The sequence below is a fragment of the Zeugodacus cucurbitae genome, chromosome 6, assembly GCF_028554725.1.
Source record: "Zeugodacus cucurbitae isolate PBARC_wt_2022May chromosome 6, idZeuCucr1.2, whole genome shotgun sequence".
In the NCBI taxonomy this organism is placed as follows: domain Eukaryota; kingdom Metazoa; phylum Arthropoda; class Insecta; order Diptera; family Tephritidae; genus Zeugodacus; species Zeugodacus cucurbitae.
The window spans coordinates 3,096,403-3,118,711 of NC_071671.1; the positions used below are offsets into that span (position 1 = coordinate 3,096,403).

Genomic DNA, 22,309 nt, shown 5'->3' on the forward strand with positions numbered 1-22,309 from the left:
AAAACTTTTTTTTGCATTGATTTGAAGAAAATTATTGTTGAGACTAAAGCAGTTAAAAAATACTAAAAAAGCAAGTTAAAAACAAACTTTTTTTTGCATTAAAACGAAGTGAAAATCCACGTAACCTTAGACAAAAAAATTAAAAAAAAACATAGCAACGGCACACAGCAGCACTTTATATGTAAAATAACAATTGTTAAGAAAGATTTAAACATTTGCAGCACTTTCAAAATTAAAAAAAAAAAAACAATATAAATTGCAAATAAAAAATTATTTATGTTACAACTTTATAAAAACAAATATGAAAACATTTGACTAAAAACATAATGCAAATTTAACTGACACACATAATGAAAAGAAATACAATTAATTGCATAAAAATAAATTTTAAAAATTAAAAACTGTATTTTTTTGTTTTTGTTTTTGTAATGCGTTGGCTTTTGAGTGCTTAAGTCGCTTATAGATGTATTATTCGTAAAAAATAATGTGTACGCTAATTCACTTACGCCTAATTATATATATATATATGTATTTGTATGATTATTACTGTAAACTATGCTAAATATACTATTTACATAAAGTGCGTTTTGTAAGCTTATGCAAACTACTCTTTACTCCTTACTCTTTTAAGACATTTACAAACGGAAGTATAAAAAAATATATAATATATATACTTAGACATATGTATGTATGTATATGCGCCGACAACTTTGTTTAAATTTTACAATTAATTTTTAATTTTTTTAACAAAAAAAATACTAATTATTTATGCTCAATTAATGTATGAACGCTTGTTGTTATTGTTATTATTGTTGTTGTTAACAAATGAAAACACTTAACACATTATTGCAGACTTTCGAATTTGCCACAAACATTGCCTAATTCTTAGTAGGAGATCATTCGGCAGCTTAAGCACGCAGCGTGCATGCTCAGCGCATAACTGCAGTTGGTTAAACGTTCAATGGCTTTTCCACGACAGCATGTGCGGCACGTTTCAACGGTTTACGCGGATGTTTGCGACGTTGTTGCATTTGCAGGCGTGTAATGGCGATTACGCTCTGTTGCTGTGAGCTGCGCACCGTTTCCACCAGCGTCGCCAATTCGGTGTCATCGCCATCATCTAAAGGTAAGTGAAAAAAGAAATTTTTTTAATAAAACACACATTTATTTATATACACTTGAGCTACCCTAACTCGTATCATCATATTTCACAAAAAAAAAAAACACTTCGATTTAGAGAGACTTTGAGTTATGGAAGGTCATTTGTATGAAATTTGACTTCTATTGCCAATTCAAGAGTTCAAGGTTTGGCAGTTCAACTCTATAAAGTATTTATTGACAAAATAAAGATGCAACTTACTATTCTCATCCTCATCCTCATCACCATCCTCGGAAGCCTCCTCATCATCATCCTCGTCTTCATCGCTAATGTCGTCGAAGAGATTTGCCGAATATGGCATTTTGTAGGCGTTCATGAGTAGACTCTCCACTTTTAGCTTCTCCGCGGGACGCATGCGCTTGATATTAACTGTTTTGGTGTAAGGACCGTCGCAAGCGGGCACCCACTCGTCGGAAATGCTATAAATTTTAGAAGAAACAAAATTAATAACAAATTTTGTATTAAAGGCTTTGGTTACTCACATTTCACGCGGTGTCCAACGCACGAAGCTTTCGTAACTGCCTTGCCGTGTTTTGCGTCGCATCATGCATTGACCAGTGAACGTGATGCTGTTGCAGCTGTTGGAAAGCACACTTATTTGACGCAGACGATGCTGAAGACCCTCCATTATGCCCGAATCAAAGAAGTCGAACATACGCGCTGTAAGAGAAGAAGAAGACACAATTAAGTAAATGTTAAAAAAATAACCGTTATTTAACGTCTTATGTATAATATATGAGTGCATTGAATAAACAAGTATCTCTGTCTAATTACCTGAAAACGGCTGACGACGATAACGCAACTTCTTGCCATTCTTGCGCAACTGCTTGGGCACTGGCGGATCCGAGGTACGCTTGTGGGAGCTCTCTTTATTTTCGGTGGCCGTAAAATGATTGTTTACGTGTTTTTGTAAAGCCAACTGTAAATTAAAGCAGAAATAATATTTTAATAACAAAAATAGATAAAAAAAATAGATTCGGGAGATTGAGTCATAAGTTAAAAAGGGTATTTTTCGATTTTCGAAGTTAGCCTTCGAATTCGAAGTTCGAAAAAATTCAAAATGTAGATATAATCTAAATTTTCTTCTTGATTCAATGGTATATAAAGCTTTTTCGTGAAGCTTATATGTCATATGTTAAAAGGATCCAGTATTTTTCGATATAAAAATATTTTATTTTCTTCGAAGCTGAAACTTTGACCCTTCATAGCATCTGTTTTATAAGCCTGACCGAAATGTTTTATACAAAGTCCCCTTTTCGAACTTCGAATCCAAATATTTCGAATTTGGAAGCTAACTTCGAAAATTCGAGAATATATTTTTTTAATTCTGACTCAATCTCCTGGACAATTTTGCCGCATAGTATAATTAATGACTTCGAGTATTTACCTGCGAACCGAAACGCAAGCCACAACCCTCCACAATGCACTTGAACTGCTTCGAGCCGCCATGTGACAGCACGTGACGTTCCAGCCAGCGACGCGAACACGATTCCTTATTGTACACCTTGCAACCGACCCATAGGCAAGAAAATGGCCCCGTTTGCGTGTTGACATGCAGCGTCTGCATGTGATCCAATAATTTCGAGCAGCTGTCATGCTTCTTATTGCATTTATCCCAATAGCAGACGCCGTCGTGGCGTTTGGCACCTTTCGGACCATAACGGAAACCGCCTGTCTCTGCGGGGAAACGTATGGTTTTCGGCTGCGAGAGTATAGGCGAGATGGCGCACTTCGGCAGCGCCTCGCTAGCGGCCTCTGCGAGTTTGGTGTCGATGAGTGTGGGTGTGGAGTTGAAGCAGTTGCTGCTGGACGTCGATTGTGGCTCGCCACTGACGCTGCTGTTGCTGCTGCTGCTGGTGCAGCTGTTCGAATTGCTGTTATCGATGCTGTTCGGCAAACTCGGCGCCGTGGATACGGCACTATTGGAGGTAGTATTAATGTTTAAATCAGCGCTGCTTGTTGTTGCTGCTGGTGAGACTGGTGATGTTGCATTGCTGCTGTTGGAATTGATGTCGGCGATGGCATTACGCATACAAGTGGTAATGTGGCTGGCGCTCTCTGTGCTGCTGGCGCTAATCGTTGATAGTGGCGTGGGTGGTGGTGAATTCGAGTCGATTGAGTTGATGATGTTGGCAATTATTTCAGCTTTGCTGCTGTTGTTTGAGCTAAAATATAAAAGGTTTTGCAAATATTATTGAATGTATGGTCTAAAAACAGTGTGTGGCAACTTACATTGTGCTAACGATGGATTCGCTGCTTTCACTGGCCGTCAAACTGCCACCAATACCGGACTCAGGGGTGGGTAAGTCACGCTTTTCGCTACTCTCCTCATCCGCACTGACATCTTTCTCAATATCCTCGAGGCCGGACGTCAATGACTTGCCATGTGTGGCTGAGCCATCAGCCGAATTTGACATTTCCGATGCGAGATTGGATGATATGCATGACGATGTAACCATTTCGCTGAGCATATCCCTGCCAGTGGCAGCCGTTACACACGATGCGGATGATTCCGAGCTGAGGGACGCTGAATTCGATTCGCATGGTTGTGTTGGCGGCAATGGAGGCGGGGAATTGCGCGGCGATGCACCCACCGATGATGAAGGTACCGGCGAAGGTGCGGAGGAACAGGAGGCGGACAGTGAAGAGAGAGACGGTGGGGTGGATGCTTCTAGCGACAGATCAGCTGCCGAGGAGACAGAATTCGAGTGTGAGCTGAAGGAATACGACGAATAGTCATTCGTGTGCGTGATACCGTTGCCAATGCTTGTCGAATTGTTAGTGCCGGCTGAGGGGTACATTTTAGTAGTGTCCTCCATTAGTTCGACTTTAATGTCTGCCGATAGCATTTGACTATGCGTAGAAGCGTTGAAGCTCTCCGATTTGATGCCACTGTCCGAGGTGTTAGCGGAGGGCGCATTGGCCACTTCGTCCATTGGCTCCTCCTTGATCTTCGAACAAAAGCCATCGCTGGACACGGTGTGCGTTGACGAGCAGAGTGATGGCGATGATGCCGATGAATATGAGGACATCGATGAGTTGCAGAATGATGGCAGGAGCGATGCGCACTTATTGAAAGTGTTGTTGTGACATTTGTTGTTATTGCTGCTGCTAATAGCGGATGGTGTTGTTATGGTGATGGCGCCATTCGAATTCTTAACTAAATCGAAGAGATCTGGTGTGGATGTTGTGGTTGTTGATGCTGTTGGTGTTGCAGTGACGGCAGCGCCAGCAACGATCGCTTTTGTTGTAGCTGGCGCTGACGTTACAGTTGTTGTTGTCAACGACGTTGCGACCGGTGTTAGTTTGGGTGCAAGCGGTGGCAGCGAAGTTATTTTCATGGCACTCGGTACTGCCGCTGCACTGATTGCTGCAGTGGTTGTTGTTGTTATCGTCGCCGGTGCCGGTGCAATGCTTATGAGCGCTGGCGTAGGCAGTCCACTAGTTGGTAGCAGTTGCTTAGCCACTGGCGCACTACGACTGGTGGGTGAGGAGACAATGGTACTAACGCTACTATTGTTATTGCCGCTAAGCGCTGGCACGAGTGGCGGCGGTGTGGTGGGTGTGGCAATGATTTTGCAGCCAGCGGACATTTTCGCTTTGGCGCTCGCCAGTGCGGGTTTGCTCGGTGCTGGCGCTACCGACACAGGCGCTGGTGCGACCTTTGGCATGCGCTTCTGATATGGCTTAGCCAGTGCGGCCGGCTTGTTCACCGCTGGATTGCTGTTAGACGGTGCGCTGGTGACAGTTGCCGGTGCTATGGCCGTAGCGCGTGCTTTACCGTGTGAAATGGTCACCAATGGCGGCGGTTGCGAATTGAGCGCCGCAAACTGTTGCGGCTGAGTGGAGGCAGTAGTCGCTTTTACTATTGCCAATTTGGCAGTGTTTGCGTTATTCGCAGGAGGTGCGCCTGAAGACGCATTTATTGGCAGTGGCGTTAAAGTGGCCGCGGAAGTTGCAGTTTGCGGCGAAGTCGAATTCACTGCCGATAACGGTGGTGGCTGACTTGTTGTTATAAATTGTGGCTGCTGCTGCTGTTGTTGTTGCAAAAATGCTAACAATTGTTGCTGCTGCTGCTGGAAGTCAGCATGCTGATCGTGGGAGGAATGCGGCTGTTGTTGTTGTTGTTGCTGCTGTGCTGCACTAGCGAAAATGGAACTTAGCGCGGGCAGTGCGTTGGGTTGGATCGGCTGGAGTGCCGGCAACTGCTGCGGATGAGGCTGCTGCATTTGCATTTGTTTTTGTTGCTGCTGCTGATTGTTATTCACGGCCAAAGCGGCCGCCGCTTGTGCCAACATGGCCGGCAGTGAAGCGGCGTTCAATAGTAGTCCGGCTGGAGTGGCCATGAATACCGGTTGTGCAGCTGCTGCTCCCAAACGTTGCAACTGTTGAAATTGCTGCTGCTGTTGTTGTTGCTGTTGATTTGCCGCAATAGCAGCGGCGATTTGCTGCTGGAAGATCTCTTGGAAACTCGTGTTGGTAGCCTGTGCTGTGGCTGATGCCGCTGCTGCTGCGGCTACTGCAGCTGCCTTCTGTTGTTGTTGCAATTGCAATTGCTGTTGTTGTTGTAGCTGTTGCTGCTGTTTAATGAGTATTTCTTGCAGGTCTGCGGCAGTCATCAAGTTAAATGGATTCGCAGTTGCAGCGGCACTAGCGGCAGCAACAGCAGACGTTGCCGTCGTTGTAGTCGCCGTGGTGAATTGCTGCAATTTGAAGACGGTACCGTTGAGGAAATATTGTGCGGCTGCAGCCTGTGCTGCTTGCGCCGATGTTGCTGCTGCGGCGGCCGCTGTTGGATTAGCGTTTTTCGCTGACGTGGCCACGTTGTTCAACTGCATTATATTAGCACCATTGGTGGCAGCCAACAGCTGAGGCAATTGTACTAAATTCGGCAGTTGGACCGCGGGCAGTTGATAAAGCGTTTGCCCCGTCGCAGGCGCGGCGGTTGTGGTAGTCGCAGTGGCTGTTGCAACCGGCGCTAATTTCGGTGGCGAAACAGTTTGTTTCAGTTGCGCGGGTGCAGTCGGTGTTGAGGCAGTTGTAGTTTGCGTAGGCAAACGTATCGCAGTAAGGAGAACTGCTGGCTGATTTGCATTCACCTGCGTTGTAGTTTGGGACTGTTGTGTGCCTGACGTTGCGCTTGTCTGTTTGGCTGCAGCTGCTTCTGCTTTCGCTGCCGCCTGTTGTTGTTGCTGCTGCAATTGTTGCTGTTTCATTTCAGGCGTTCTCGGCGCTATGGCGACATGCTTCTTTGCTGGGGATTTGCCTGTGGCACCACTGTAGTTACCCGAAGCGGATGGTGTTTTCCGTAAGTTCGGTGCGACCTGTGCAATTTTGGTCGGCTTACTACGTTCGATTTTCTTCAAAGCGGGCACAGGCATTGACGGCATTGCAGTAGCGGAAGTCAATGCGAGGACGCCACCCGTTCCGGACGCTGGTGTAACATATGTGGAAGAGGCTGGTGCGATTGAGGTCGGCGTCGGTGGTGCCGCAGCAATTATACTACTATTTATTGATGAGGATGAAGCAACTAGCGTTGGCTTGGACATGTTAACATTACTGCTGCTACTGCTGCTCGCGCCGCTGCTATTATTGTGGCTATTTTCTTTCAATTGTTCTAAAATGTTGAAATATTTATTTAGCGATGCTGTGGTGGCTGGCGCACTCATCGTCAACGAAGTTGTGTTAATACCCGCGCCCGATGAACTACACGCTGCGATCAGTACAGATTCCATATTGCGTTTTGTTATGTTATTTTGATGAATTTGAGACTTCATTTGTGACTTAAAGTAACCAGTGATTTTTGTTTGCGACTCTTCCAATGCCGCCGCTTTCAGTCTTTTTGCAGCACTGGCTCCGGACACGTTGCCAGTTGCAACCGCGATTGCACCATTTGTTGTACTATCAGCACCTGTGCTTCGTGCCTTTTTACCTGAGCTATTGTCGGCCGTGGTCGCACTAACGGCACCACGTTTCTTACTATTTTGCATAGATGCGGATGTGTTTGTGGTGTGTGCGGTACTACTGCTTGCTGTTGGTGTGTTCCACGGCCATTGTAGAGTAGGGAGTCCATTACGGACAGTGGCAGTGTTATTGTTCTTTTGTTGTTGTTGCTGTTGAATTTGTTTTAATTTGGCAGTGTTGTTGCTGTTATTGCTATTTGTTCCTGTAACTGTATGTGAATACCCGCTAGCTCCGCTGTTTGCGCCATTCGAACTACTACTTGCAGTTTGTGCGCTATTGGCATTGTTATTCGCTCCAGCCAGTATTGTAGTTTGTGGTGGCATGATTCTATGATTTTCCAAGCTGCGTTTATTGGCCTTGGCGGGCGAATTGCTGTGCTGTTCGTCACCTGTTATTGAGTTCTGGCTAAATGGTGATCCCGGCTCTGAAGCATCTTCGCTGCAACCAGTACTGGAGTCTGTGCTGCTAAGTGATATCACGACGCCACTGTAACGAAAACGAAAACACACAAAACATTAGTTTGTATTATAAAAATGTATACGATAACAAATACTGGTTGACTACGCCCGTTCACTAAGCACTTGCACACACCTATCACTCATGGTGGTCAGAGAAGCATGCAACTATCAAGACATGCTTCCTATTGCTTTTGTTTCTATTTTATTTGCTATTTGTTTTCATTAACAAATTTCTTTTTGTTTTGCTAAACGAACGCGCTTTTATACAAATTCAGTTTTTTACTTTTTTATTGCTTTTCCCCAAGCCATTTGCCCGCGAGTGTTTACAAACAGCTGATAGCGCGTTTACATTCATTCAACTGCAGATGGCGCACACACATAAGCAACCAACAGATGCCGCGCGGCATATTGCTATCGGAAATCGATAATGCCGCAGATACATGAAGTATTTCTATATGAATTTAATTATTTTTGAGGAAATATATTTCTATTTTTATAGACATTTTAATAAAATAAAAACAAAAATACAGATAAAGTTTTATAATTGTTAAGAACATGTAAAGGAAAAAAAGCAATAGAGCTCTGTTACAAAAACAACATCTAAATACAATTTTTACGTAAGAAAATATTGCTTCCTTGTATTATATGCCTAAGCGATCGAGGGTTAAAGCCTTTTAACGCTATTCAAACATCATGCCAAGTTCTACCAAGTTTACCAGTCCGAAACAAATTTTGTGGACCTAGGGAATGTCTGAATTATTATATTCCAGAGCTGGCAAAGGGCAAGTCCGGTTAAATTTAATGCCATTTAAGTGAAGTCGGTTCAAATCTTTAAGGAGATTACGCTAAATAAAAAAGATTTTTGCGAACTCTCACCACAATGGGAGGGGAAGGCCGAAATTGGCACGCACACTCGTACATATGTACATTTTTAACACTAGTGGAAAGAGAGAATCCTAAACTCGACTAAAATTGAGCGTAAACAGTGTAGTGCAGGCGAATAGAGAACGAATATAGATGTGGGATAAAAAATAACGTTAACAGCGACGTTGGCAGCGCAATGTTAATAACAGAAAGTCTGTTGACGTGAGAAGGACCAATTTGTATAGGCAGCTGCTTGTAAAGGAGATTGCGCGTGTGAAAGGATGAAATTAAAACGGGAATTCGAAAAGAATGAGAAAGGAGAAACAAAATAAATACGTTAAACATATCTACATATGTAAATAAAGGTATGCAAGTCGCATTGCTAGCACAAGTTTGCCATTGGTATTTAAACGGGAAGGTCCTTGTGAGAATGTTGTAGGCAGGCGATTTAAATTGATATTGCAACATCTACCTTATCGTGTTTCATAGCAAGTATAACAGTAGTGGCAGCGGTTTTTATGTTAGCCAAGCATGAATAACCAAAACTAAAGCAAAACTGGTGATAAGCAAAATAAGAAAGCATGTTAAGTGGAGCCGCTTATTGTTGGCCGTTAGCCGACGGTCGATAAACGTCGACCTGAGAGTTGACGACGGGCGCATGAGCTGCCACACGACAGCGTGGAACGAAGCAACCAACCGTCTAACGAATGGCAACATACGACACTGTTCATGTTGGGGATGGTGACGGTGGTCGCTTGGGCCCATGAGCATAGCATACATATGTATGTAAATATGTATGCTACATATACAACAGAAATGAGACGAAGAGCAATGGAAAAATAGTACGATAAAAATAAGCATACATCTGTATGTGTGTTTGTAGATACTTCTACTAAGAAAGTGTAGTGTGAAAAAATGAGTAAAAAATTACTGGCACAGCAAAGGCACACATTTTCACACGAAGTCACTGGGATTGAAGAAGCAGCGTAGCGTGGCAACAACGAAAATACAACGGCTTTATTCATGCCAAGGGAAGAAGTGGTATTAGAATAACGCGCTTGTATTTGGTGTAGTTGATGGGATTCACTACTATCAGTTAAAAAAAAAATCCCAAGTATCAACTTCTAATGCGGGACCGACAAAGGCCGCTATGTGTGAGTCGCGACCGTTTGGCTGTCAGGTATTTAAATCGGCGCTGCACAAATTAGATTGAAGCGCATAGTGCATAGCCCAAGCTGCCAACGTTGATTAGGACGCCGTCGGCTAACAAAAATGCCAAAGCATGGCACACAAACTTACAAACATATATGGACATACATACAAGCACAACAACATATGTATGTAGAGTTGTGGAACGTTTAACAGCAATTGCCTTTGGCGCTGCATCAAAGCGCAACAACAACAACATTTTCAAATACTCAACTAATGCTGTTGTTACTGTTGTTGTCGACATCTATTTTTTATTACAGTTGTTGTACTTGTAGTTGAAATCGTTTATCGCCTCGCTGCGTTCTTGTAGCTCGCATATGCCAGCAAATACAAGCTCATACATTCTCTCAAATACACTAACACAAACACACATACATATCTATGTATTTATCTATCTACATATCTATTAATACGTTGACTTGTTGTTGTCCTCCTAATTTTTACTTGCTGCCTCAGCATTTTCATCTTTCCTCCTATTTAATTTTCTCTGTGTCCCATCACACACTTATTCACATTTGTTTGTTTGTGTGCACCTTTTTGGTTAAATGCACATTTTCATCTCTGTTGGCTTCAACTTTTTTTGTTTTTTTTTTTTCTTTATAATCCATGTGAAGCCTGCGAAGAGGGTGAATTGTATTCTCCGCTGTGTGTGAGCGCATACCCAACGGTGCGATTGTGGCAAAGCGAGTAGTGTAATGCAGAATGTCCTGAATATGCGAGGGTGCCCTAACACTAACCTATTTCCTAAACAAAGCAAGGATAATGAAGAAGTAAACAGATTTGTTTATAGTAAATATGGTATATTCTTTTTTGTTGTCTCTTTATAAATAATTCTTGCATAAGGATTTTCCGCGCACTTCGTTTATTACATGTATTCATATGATGTTATTTATCAATATTAATTTTTTTATATTTTCCACATAGAAACCTATTAGTTGTTGAACGACTTTCTAGAGTGATCGACAGTCAACAGTAAAAAGTGTTCATAATAACAATCCAGAAATCAAATTCGAATCAATTATATTTTCAAGGAACTCCGACACGAAGTCGAATTTTGAGCACCAGAATTTTGATCAAAAATCGAATTGATATATTAATAAGAACATTAGTTTGAATGAATAGATAAAAATATGGAATTTACAAGAATAATGAGCTTAAGGTCTACAGCTAATGCGGTTATAAATCTTATACCCGATATTTGTAGGAGTTGTTGCATAAAAAATCCTAAAAAGATTGTGGAATCACTGCTGAAGTGACAGTCTCTCAGGAAGATTTATCTCGGCGCAATCATTGATGTTCTTACTGGACATTGTCCAATAGGTACACATGCAGTGAGATTAGGGATCATGCCAGATGCAAGTTGCCAAAACTGTTTGGAAGAAGGAGAGGAGGAATTATGCAAGCATTTCTTCCTTCAATATCCAGCATTCGCTAGACTAAGGTTAAAACACCTCGGTAGGCACACTTTCGGTGGACCTAGTGAATTGACTGGAATTGACATAAGCAGCCTTAAGAACTATGTAATAAGAGTCCTAGCGCTTAGTCGAGGATCTTTTGATCCCTCTTTAAATGTTAAGAGTATTTGGGTGTCACAAAGTGCTGTTGTAGTCGTCTAAGTGAGATTATCTGCAGTCGGTGAGATCTATCTCTCGAGCTGAGCTGACAGTCATTAGTCGGATATATGTATGTATATATATTGAGTATACAAGTATAGTATGACTTGTGGTCCAAAGTCGACTGATTTCATTTTCGATTGTATGTATCGATGTCTTGATAATGCAATAGCCTAGACAGACGACAGAGTTAACCCCGATTAACTGCACTTTTAATCAGTTCCAAATTTGTAGGTGACAGACGGCAGCAAAGCGAGTTATAAACTTCCATTAACAGCTGATTTGCAATAATATTTTCATTTTAGTAAAATAAAATTGGATAGAAAGCAAATATTGCGGTTGTTAGCCGCACAATTAGTACAAAATCACTAATTAATAAGAAAAATATACATAAATACGTTATTATTAGAACTTCGATTTAGCTATTTCATTGCATACGTAAGTTTTTGTTTACATTTAATTGAAAAACAACTGTCAGTATTGCATACTGTCATTCACAATAGGTTAAAAGCGGCCATGTTCAACAATGTTGCAAACGAAAATGCCACAAACTCCCACTAAATCTCTAAAATTTTGTGGATTAAATGGCAGTTAGCAAACAGAGTTAACTGACATAACTCTCGAATTAACTCCGATTAAAGCAGTTAATCCGAATTAACGCCACCGTCTGTCAGGGGTATAATATCAATCATATTTCATTTCAATATACTCGTACTTGTATACACATGTATTCATATTAAAGACTCTTTGTGAGTATTTTACCTCTCAGATTTTTTATCATGCGGCTTTAGCTCCTTTTGTTCGAGTAGATTAAAATCTCAAAGGCTTTTCCAATTTAAATTTTGTTGCACATATTTTTGTTTATAATTTAACACTTATCAAATTCGTTTTTGTTTTTAGCTTATCTTCTTATTCCCTTTTCGTTTGCTTTTTGTGCGTTTATTTTGCTTTTCTTAATTGACAGTCAGTAAATCTTTTTCCCTGGTAATTTAAAATTTTACGCCGAAAACATGCTAAAAAATATGAAAAAAAAACAATTAAAAATTTTGAACGTGTTTATTTTGCATTTTGTCGGTAATTTAAAGCACTTAAAACACTTTAAAATCGATCAAATACATTATATTTAACACAAACACACTTTATTTGTTGTTATTGCGTGCGCGTTGCGTGGGAAGCGTTTCGTTTTTTGTTTCCATTGTACTATAATAAATGAACTAATTTGTTATTGTTGTTGTTGTGGTTGTTAGCCATGCCGTTGACGTTGTTATTACAGTTATGCTTTGCATTTTTCATTAACACCGCGCTACACAATATAATTTTATTTTTATAGCGCGCGATCAGCCGGCGCATAAAGCTGCGCTAATATCTATTTTCTCACATTGTCACGCCATTTGCGCACCACGCACACTTAATATAACACAATTCTAATGTTTTGCATTATTTATTTGTGTTTATTTCTTTATACGATTTTTCTTCATTATTATATTTTATTTTATTTAAAAAAACTTTGCATTAATTTGAAATGCCATGTAATTTATTGCTGCGCTGCGTTTTATTGCTTATTATTAGCATTTAAATTTGCTGCTTGCTCATGTTGTACTTGTTATTGTTGTTTTAGGCAGCAGCGTGTTGCACACATGGCATCAAGATGCATAAATTATGCAACCGGCGCATGTACTCCTACATGCCGACGGACAAACCCATACATACATACATACGTAGACACTACTGTGGTGCAGTACGAGCGCTATTTGTAGGCACTGTAGTAAAAAAAAATATAACAAAAAAAAAAAGAAATAAAACGAACAACAAAGCCCGACTATTGGCCGACGGAAGCGGAAGTCGTTAAGTTCTTTTGCACTCGACTTTTATTAACATATTTATTGGCATTTTGTTGGCTCTTAATTTTTTTATGATTTTTTAAATTTGCTTTTTAGTGTCGCGTATTTATTATATAGTTTAGTTTGTGGCCACCCCAAAAGCGCGCCTCACATTTGCATACATGAGTGCAATTATTGTTTAATGCATAAAGTGTGAATCAATAAAGTTTTAATTTGCTGGTTTTTATTAATAATTTAGATTTTTATTTTATTTTTACTAATTTTAATTCTTTTTTAATATTTTCAAGTTTACAAGCAATTGCTATACTAGTAATGTTTATTAAATGAGAGAAAAATATTCGTCAATTGCTTTTTTAATGAAAATATTTATTATTATGGTAGACAGTAGAGACATATTAATGAGTACTAGGCCGCTAATGTGCTCTTAAGTGGAAAGAAGTGCATAATTGAAGTTAGAATTACATATTTTAACCGTTAGTTGCAGTCAAATCCAATCTAACATTTATAATAGCACTGACACAAAGCAGAAAATAATAAAAGAAATAAGATATTTTCTAAAAAATCTGCAATCAATAACTCTATTGCCATTCGAATCGAAGAAACTATGAATTTTTCTAAGCTTAATTCCACAGCAAGTGTTTTTCTCATGTAATATTCAAACAATTTCAGCGTTTAAACGAATTATGTAGCATACTTCAAGGCGTTTGAAAGCGCACACACTGTATAACAATTAAAAGCGTAGCATATAATTGCTATTATACCGTTAATTTACAAATACAATTTCGATTACATAGTTTAAGGCGCTCACTCTAGGTATTTAAAGTATTTTATACAAACGCACACATACATATTTACATGTATGCAAAGGTCACAGTCTTCGGTCTACAGTGACAGCGAACTTCCCGAATTTGTTTATTAATTTACTTGAACACTATTGCAGATGTGTTGTGTTAATTAAGCACACACACACAGATACACAGTGTGGCATTTGCCACAAAAGTTCATGAGAGTAGGCATACATACATATGTATCCACAACAACAAATACACAAGCATACATGTAGACATATGTGATGCAGACAGCATATGCACATGTGCTGTGTTACGAAAAAAACTAATTTCACTAATAATAATAATCAGAATGCAACAACAACAACAAAAAACAATAACAATGATAATAACAACAACAACAACAACAGCAGCAACAGCAATAACACAGCCGTCACACTAACCACAGCGTCACACTAATAATAATGAAGAATAACAAATCAAATGTGTCTGCGCTGCTGTTGTCTCGGCCTGGGCCGCTAAAGTTCCGCGCCGTCACTGCCATCGCCTGCTTCCGCCTATAGCTTTAGCCGAGCCGAATGCATGCGGTGCGCGCGACTGTCAGGCCGACCGAAGTGCTGCGGGCATTCGTGTAACCGAGCGTGGCGCGGCAAGGCAACAGGGTTCGTCGTCACCGTCATCGTCATCATCGTCGTGGTCGTCGTCGTCGTCATTCGTGCCGTCGAGTGCATTGAACGCTTAACAAAATAGAAACCGCGCACCGCAAACCACCTCACCGCCCTGCTGCTACCATTCACATACCTACTAACCAACTGAGCATGGGCATGGTGGTGGCGAATGGTGCGCCGCGCCGCGCCGCGCTGCACATTGCTGCACGAGCGCTTGCTGCCACAACTTCTGTTATTACTGTTCTACACGGCTTCGCGCTGCGCTCACCACCGCGCTTGCTTCCCCTATGTCCAACTATACAGACACACGCACATATATGTATATGAATGTATATATGTATGATTACATATTCACAGGCTAATATCTTATATGTTGTTGTTGTGTTTGTAGGTAGTTCCACTGCTTTTTTGTTGTTATTCACTATGTTTATTTTATGTGTTTTTTCTGCTTTCAGTTAGTTCTCTTTTTTCGTTTACACTTTTCATGTTCTTGGCTCGTTTTTTTCTTTTTCATTTCTATATTTTTGTATTAGTAATTTTATTTTTTATTTTTTTATTCTTTTTATTTTTATTATTTAGTCAGTCATCAGCGCCGTTGCAATGGCTTTTGGCCTCTTCCTGCTTTTCCCATTGCATGGCGTATTTTTTATAGCTTTTTATTATTGTTATTATTCTTTTTGCTTTTTGACGTTTCAGCAGTGGCTGCTTCTATGAGCTTTCAGAAATTAACAAACATTCACACACATACATATGTAGATAAAAGCGTGTGTGTGTGTTTAACCATGAAATTTTATACAATCATCTCGGATTTTATGCGTTTACATGCATATGTATGTAAGCATTTTTTCATACATTACAACAACAAGCATCATAAAAAATCAGATTTGTAAATTAATTCACATCTGTTAAATGCAGAAACGCACACAACCGTTATGCACTGGGTGCATGTTAAGATTACTAAGTAGTGGAAATTAAATTCGTAAATTATTTTCTTGTGAGAACTAGCCTCAAAATGGTTTGTCTTAAACTTGCAACGCTAATGGGAAAAACAGCGGAATTGTAGCTGTTATTATTACTGTTAGTAGAACTTTAATTTGGTACTAAGAAGCAAAACTGATATTAATTTAAAGAAATGATAAATATTTTTTCTTCAAATTATTCGAAAAAATCCACATTTATTTAAGAGAACATGTTCCGTTGAAATCGAATGCCTTAATAGCTTTGAAGAAATGTTCTTATTTAAGCCGTCGGCAACACTGCGGCGTCAAATAGACTAGGAAATTATATATAGAAGTTTATATTCCATTATTTATTCTATAAAATAAATAATTAGAAAAAATTTAAAAGAAACAAAGTTGATTTTGAATGTAAAATAAAGGTGAGTATGAGTGGCAAAGCATCTGATATTGTTATAAACCGATTTTTTTATAGTTATTATGTTCATTCCATGAAGCCCAATATGTTATAGGCGATATTATTTGAAACGCTTTTTTATATTAATAAAGTGAAATTATCAAGGTTTTAAATCACATAATTAAGAGGCAATTAACTTTTAGAAATGCCTCCGCTACTATTTCGATTTGGATTTATAATTTAAATCAAGAAGAGAACTTCTAATATGAAGAAATCGTCGGCAAAAAACCCATAAACCATTCAAAGCTGGTTTCTCCGAAAAGGAATTAGATTTTTGTAAGACAAAATCAGAATAATATCCACTCGTATGTCTTTTTTTAAAAGGAGGATACCACAGTATGCAGTAAAAAGTCTTTCACAGTGAAATTCACACATAAAATTCATATCTATCTAGTGCGGACTTCCCATTTCATAAAATTAGAGTTCAAATTCTAATAAGATTCTATGAACTTTTGATCTTTATGGCAGATACTTTCAATATATTCTCAAGAATTTTCAGATTTGAACTTGTTTTGACAGTTCGGCACTTATTAAGCGTATTTTGTTGTATTTGTTTGAAGAGATTTTAAACCATATTTCTGCTTTTTATCAAATTACTGCACAATGCTTTTAGTTTCGCTCACATTAGGATGTTTCGGTTAAGTTTTTATGTGATTTTTCCGGAATACTACATTTTTTAATTTTTAATTTTAATATTTAATCGGCCCTATTCCCGTTGTCGTTGTCGTTTTAATAGTCGTTTCTAAGTCGTTGTCGTTCTTATCGTCGTTTCGTTCCTAAATTGGTATTCTTGAAGTATATCGTAACGCCTAAGAAAAGAATCGAAAGAATCGAAATTTGTCTACATATTTTATATAGTATACTTTAAGGAGCTCTTTTCCCATATAAAAATTTCTTTCTTATGCAACGAGACACATTTTTAAAGCAGTCCTTAATGGATTTTATGCTATTCTATATTGACTCTAAACAACGTTATCACTGTAATTATTGTACTTAAGTACAACAATGTTAGTCTTCCATCTTTATTTGATTTTTTGAAAGAAGTAGTGGTGACATCTGCGTCCTCCAAACTTTTTTCTAAAATATGTTATACTTCCAGCGTCTCATGCTCCTTGCTTCTGGCTAATCCGACTACTCTAACTAGTGGTCCAGCCAAAGGAGACATGGGTATCTGTTTATTAACTCCTCCTCTTGTTGGAGTACTATTTTTTCATCGTTTTGAATTTTAAGATCTTTCATATCTTAAATATATTCTTAGATATAAAAATGCAATTTTATTAATGCCAACAATTTCCGACAAGAGATGGCGGTGGAATGGATTTGTTTTTTTTTTTTAGAAAAAAATATCCCTCCCAAAAAATCGAAATTTAAAGGATTTATCCCTTTTCTAAAGTCTTTGGCATATGCAGGATATTTTTCCATTTCAGAAATTAAAATTTCAAACTGTTTCCGATTTGGAATTTTCATCTTCACTTCAAATATTCCTTCAAACAACCGCGTCGTTTCTATGTCGCTCACAATTATAGCAACGACAAAAAACGACTGTTTCTATGTCGTTTCTATAGTCGTTTCAAATTGGGGAATCTCAATTTATTTTCGATAAATGTCGTTAACGCCAACAGGAATGCCAAATAGGCGTTCTTAAGTCGTTTTAAAACGATAACGGCAACGGGAATAGGGGCGAATATTTATTTTTTCTATTTTTTAAGGTTTCTTATTTTATATATGACAGTTTACTTTTATTCATATTTAATCACTTTATGAGAATAATATTTTTCATGAGGTCTTATCATCTTCTTTATTTATTTCACAACTAGTTTTCATTTTATTCAAATATCCTTTTTTGCTTTCTGGTTTGGTTAAATTAATGCAACTCTTTTCACTCATAAATATTCACAATAAACTCACTTGTTTCTGTTTCAACAAAATGTTTTAGCCACAAAACCAACTTTGTCTTTCTTTTTTTCGAACACTTTTCTCCGTTTTTTTGTCGTTCTTGCACTTTTGACAGCAAACGTTAGTATATGCCAGAATAGCAGCCGTGTCGGCAGGGGAGGGGGAACCTAAATTGCGGGCGGGCGTGCGCGCCTCAAGTCACTACAATTTGGAGAAAAAAACACTACATTCAACACACAATCAAACGTCAAGCAACGACTTCTCGACCGACCGACGGAGGCAGAAACCGAACGTATGAGCCCTAAAGGCGGCTGCCGCATTGCCCGCCTAGTTGGATGGCGGCTTGATCAGCAGCGGATGGATACCATGGGCAGCCAGCCAAGGCAGTAAGGCAGTAAGCTAGCTAGCACGGCCGACAGGCAGAAAGGCGCAAGCGAAACGCCAAGTGCAGGTCGCGTACGCGTTTGTACGTACGTTTGTATGTTTGTATGTATGCGTGTAGCGCATCAATCGACAGTGTCTAACAAACAAACGTGCTCCAAAGCCAACACAACGGCTACATTTATACACATGTATGTATGTATGTATGTATTTAAACACTTTCATATATAAAATATAATAATAAATGGTAGAAAAAAAAGCACAAACACAAACACACACACGCACACGCTAAACATTAAACACTTCACGAACACCAACCATTTATGCTTGCACTCTTCTTCGGTTGTTTAGTATGCCAGTTTGTTTGTGTGTGTATATCCAAAGCGTCAAACAACTAACATACAACAATGTTTTTCCGTTCAAATTTCAATCCAGCGTCCGCACCGTTTTAGGGAAAATGTCTGACTGATTTATAGAATCCAGCCAAGTGACAGTGCAAGTCCCAAAAATTTCATTTCTTCTCATCCGCACACTCAAAATACTCGTCCAAACATACACACACACACATACAAACGAAAAGTCAGTAAAACAGCCAGCCGTGTGTTGCTTTGTTGTGCTATGCCGCGACGCGTCGCGTCGTGCCGCGTTGCCTTGCAGCGCAGCGCAGCGCTGCCAAGAGTCAAACAGCCAGCCAGCCTGTGCGCTGAGTGTCGAGTGTGTAGCGTCGCATAGAGGCGCGTCCACGTTCACGTTCGCGCTGTGCTGCTGCTCTTGGCTGGCTGTCTGCTTGACTTGCCTTGCCTTGCCTTGCCTTGCCCTTATTGCCTTATAGCTCTGGTACGTGAGTGCGTGCGACTGCAGCAGGCAGGCAGGCCAGCAAGCCGTAGCAAGGCAAAACATTTCGTATGCCTATAAGCGCGGCGAGGGCCCAAACATACATACATATTCACATAAATACAAACAAACACATGCACGTATGTTGTCGTGCAGCGAGTGCGGTGTGCCGTGTAGAGACACATTCAAACGGGAATCAACCATTCATCCAACCAAGCATTCGTAGTCCGTTCGCGCGTATGTTTGTCCGTCCAGCCGTATGGGAAACGGGATGATTTCCCAGTTTTTTGTCGCACAAACAAACGAACCAACTAATTTTCTCCTATTGTTCTGCCACTGCCACTGCCTCTGCTGCTGCTGCTGCCGCTGGCACTGCGGTCGCTGCTAATGGGGTCGACGTAGTCGCTCTCATGCACTTGGCGACGCTGCAGAGAACCACCGAGTTTGTTTGTTCTCACTGCACATAGCAGCCACATATTGAGCGTCACCAGCCAAGAAGGGCTATTGAGTATGCGGAGAGCGCGCGAATTGAATGAGGGAGCAATAGAGAGTCGGCGCAAACTCCATACGTAATGTCAGTACATATGTTGCGATGCATGCAACCGCAGAATTCGGAGATACTGTTAAGGCAATGTGGAGCAACGAAGGGGGAGACGGACTTAATAGTGGTTCTTATCATATAGGCACAGCAAAAGCTACACTTGGTTCAGCGGAGATAAGCTTTAATTCTAAGTATGTGTATTTATGTATATGTGTATGGTCTCCAAACTATTCGAGGGAAGCAGCGGTCATCTAAGCAGCAGATCTTAGGAAGCTACTAACTCATTACCTGAGGTGTTAACGGTGCTTTTTAACCAATGAAGTCCTAAAGCAAGTCCTAATAGTCACTCAAAGCCAATAAAGTTTCAAGCAATCACACACCGCTATCTGAAAAGAACCTGCCCCATTTCAATGTTACCGGCGCGGTTGCAAGTATTATAACACACACACATACACTCGCCGCACTGTGCTCAAAGTAAACATTATCACTTACATATACACGAACACATGTACCTAACACATACATACATACTTGACTATATGTAAAGTACAATAACAACACCAAAAATAAGTTACCAACAATAACACTGCCAACAGCTCTCACTATCATCCGCAATGGGCAGCATAGCCATCGTAATCAACATCATCATCATCATTATTATATTCGTTTTTATCATTAGCCTTTAAAGCGCTCTCATCTAACTGCTCCACAGCTGTTCCTGTGCCTGTGCCTGCTCAAACTCATATCAAATTCTACTCGCTCTCTCTCTCCACTCGCTACTATTCTGTTTTGTGTTTGTTTATTTGAAATTTGTGTATGCACTTTTTATCCATTTTTATCATCATTTCATTTTGTGCAACTCGCTCTATGCTTTGTTTAGTGCCTTTCTTCTGCCGTTCGCTCCCTATATATTGAGGTATAAAAATATGTATGGAATTTTCGAACTCCAATTCGACTCCAATTCTTCAAAATATGTTCTTATGCGAGTTCATTGTTGTTGTGTGAGTGTGCATATAAAAACATAACTTTGGTTCTTTTTTTGTGAACCGTTGCTCTCAGATTACGGTCACGTAGACACCTTGTGCATAATGTGAAGGAGGAGAGAGCGTTCTGCATTTAACAGATTGGTTTAGTAATGATTTTAGTATCTGAAAAGTTTCATTAAGATTACGAGTAGTAGAGTGAGTAGTAATTGAATCAGGTCTTTGAGCAAAAATCATTATCTCGGTCTTGTTAAAATATATATATACATTTTAAGTTTCTTACACTTTCTACCCAAACGTACCAAAATATCGCATTTACATCCATAGCCGATTATATTAGAGTACCATTTACCCAACTCGGAAAATATCGTCATATTGTGTCGATAAAGGTCAATGGTCCAAAAGCTTCTAAGTAAAAGTCTATTGAAAATTAAAAAAAATATTTCTTCAGTTTCATCTTTCAATTAAAAGATGACAAATCCATATTGAATGATAACAACGATATTTACAGTAAGATCGGACTCATAGGTTGTTCTGTAAGAAGAAAGTTTTCATTGGTTATCTCAAGAGCGATACGAGAGCACGAGAGCATACGTCGAACACATATTTTAACTAGGGCCCATGCGATCTATGCCAAAAAAGGGCGAATTAAGCATATTCACATCCCGAAAAGAACATTGAGTAAATATTGAGTAAAGATTCTTCGAAAAATATCTCAAATTTTTGATTTTTGACCTCGTAGTCATCTTCGTGGAAAGATTTAAGAATGTTGCAATATAAAATAAGCGCATTTTTGTAGAGTTTGGATTGGAAGAGTCTTCTATAGGGAAGCCAGTACATTTTTAGAAATACATAACCCTAAAAATAACTCCAGATTTCCGAAAAATATCTACCAAATTTTGTTTTGATTTTTTGTACAGACTCTTTGATAAAGCAAAAAAAAATGATATTATGCTCAACACCGCTCGTCGGTTATTTGAAGTATGTACGCTCTCTCGCTGCACAACAAATAATGGGATAATTTTCGCGCATTTCACTCGCGATGCTCACTAAGCAGCTACACGGACAATACTTTCCATATCTGAGGGTTGGTTGCTGCTGGTTAATGAGACTCAGTAAATACGCTGCTACAAATCTACAGGAAAAGAACGAATATACACGAGTGCTAACGATCAACGGTTATCTAACCTCTAAAAACAGGATGAGGGCAAGGATGGCAATGCTAATGTGTTAGGAGTATGGGAGGGGGGTTACGCGCAAATATTTTAGTACGCTAGGAGCTTACAGTGGGATACTCAACTATATATATATATATATATATGTAAGTAGTTGAACTTGTTTCCGCATTTATAGTGTTGTTGTTGTTGTCGTCGTCGCTATAAAAATTACATTTAGTATTCTGTTTTATTTTTTTATTATTGAATTGTCTTGTCGGCAGCGCAATTTTTGTTGTTGCTGTCTTTATTGCCAACCAACTGCTGTTGCCACCACAAAGTTTTTGCTTTTGTTTTTGTTATTGTAAGTACTTTAGTTGTTGTTGTTTTTAGCTTGCTTTAGCTAAATGTAAACAATTATTTCATGACTGGAGAGTATGTAAAATGTGGCAAGTGGAAGTAGGCGAGAAAACCGGCAGCAGCAGCCGAAGCGACCGGTAATCGTTAGGCTGTTGGGAGCAGCTGCTAAGACGCTTATATTAT

General features: G+C 39.6%; 1 protein-coding gene across 3 annotated transcripts in view; it reads right to left on the reverse strand.

Annotated features, from left to right (window-relative positions):
* Nucleotides 1-664: 664 nt before the first annotated feature.
* The window catches only part of LOC105217340 (zinc finger protein jing), a 262,663-nt gene continuing 241,018 nt past the window's right edge, over nucleotides 665-22,309 (reverse strand). The window contains exons 1-7 of one of the 3 annotated variants that reach the window (XM_054233302.1): nucleotides 7,865-8,002; nucleotides 3,392-7,609; nucleotides 2,547-3,324; nucleotides 1,934-2,078; nucleotides 1,642-1,819; nucleotides 1,361-1,578; nucleotides 665-1,120 (exon numbers count right to left, since the gene is read on the reverse strand). In XM_054233302.1, the coding sequence (XP_054089277.1) occupies nucleotides 951-1,120; nucleotides 1,361-1,578; nucleotides 1,642-1,819; nucleotides 1,934-2,078; nucleotides 2,547-3,324; nucleotides 3,392-7,609; nucleotides 7,865-7,890 (5,733 nt within the window). In that variant the 5' untranslated portion in view covers nucleotides 7,891-8,002 and the 3' untranslated portion in view covers nucleotides 665-950. Of the gene's footprint in view, nucleotides 1,121-1,360; nucleotides 1,579-1,641; nucleotides 1,820-1,933; nucleotides 2,079-2,546; nucleotides 3,325-3,391; nucleotides 7,610-7,714; nucleotides 8,003-22,309 lie in introns of those variants that run through there. The other 2 variants (XM_011192285.3, XM_054233301.1) reach the window with 2 other exon arrangements.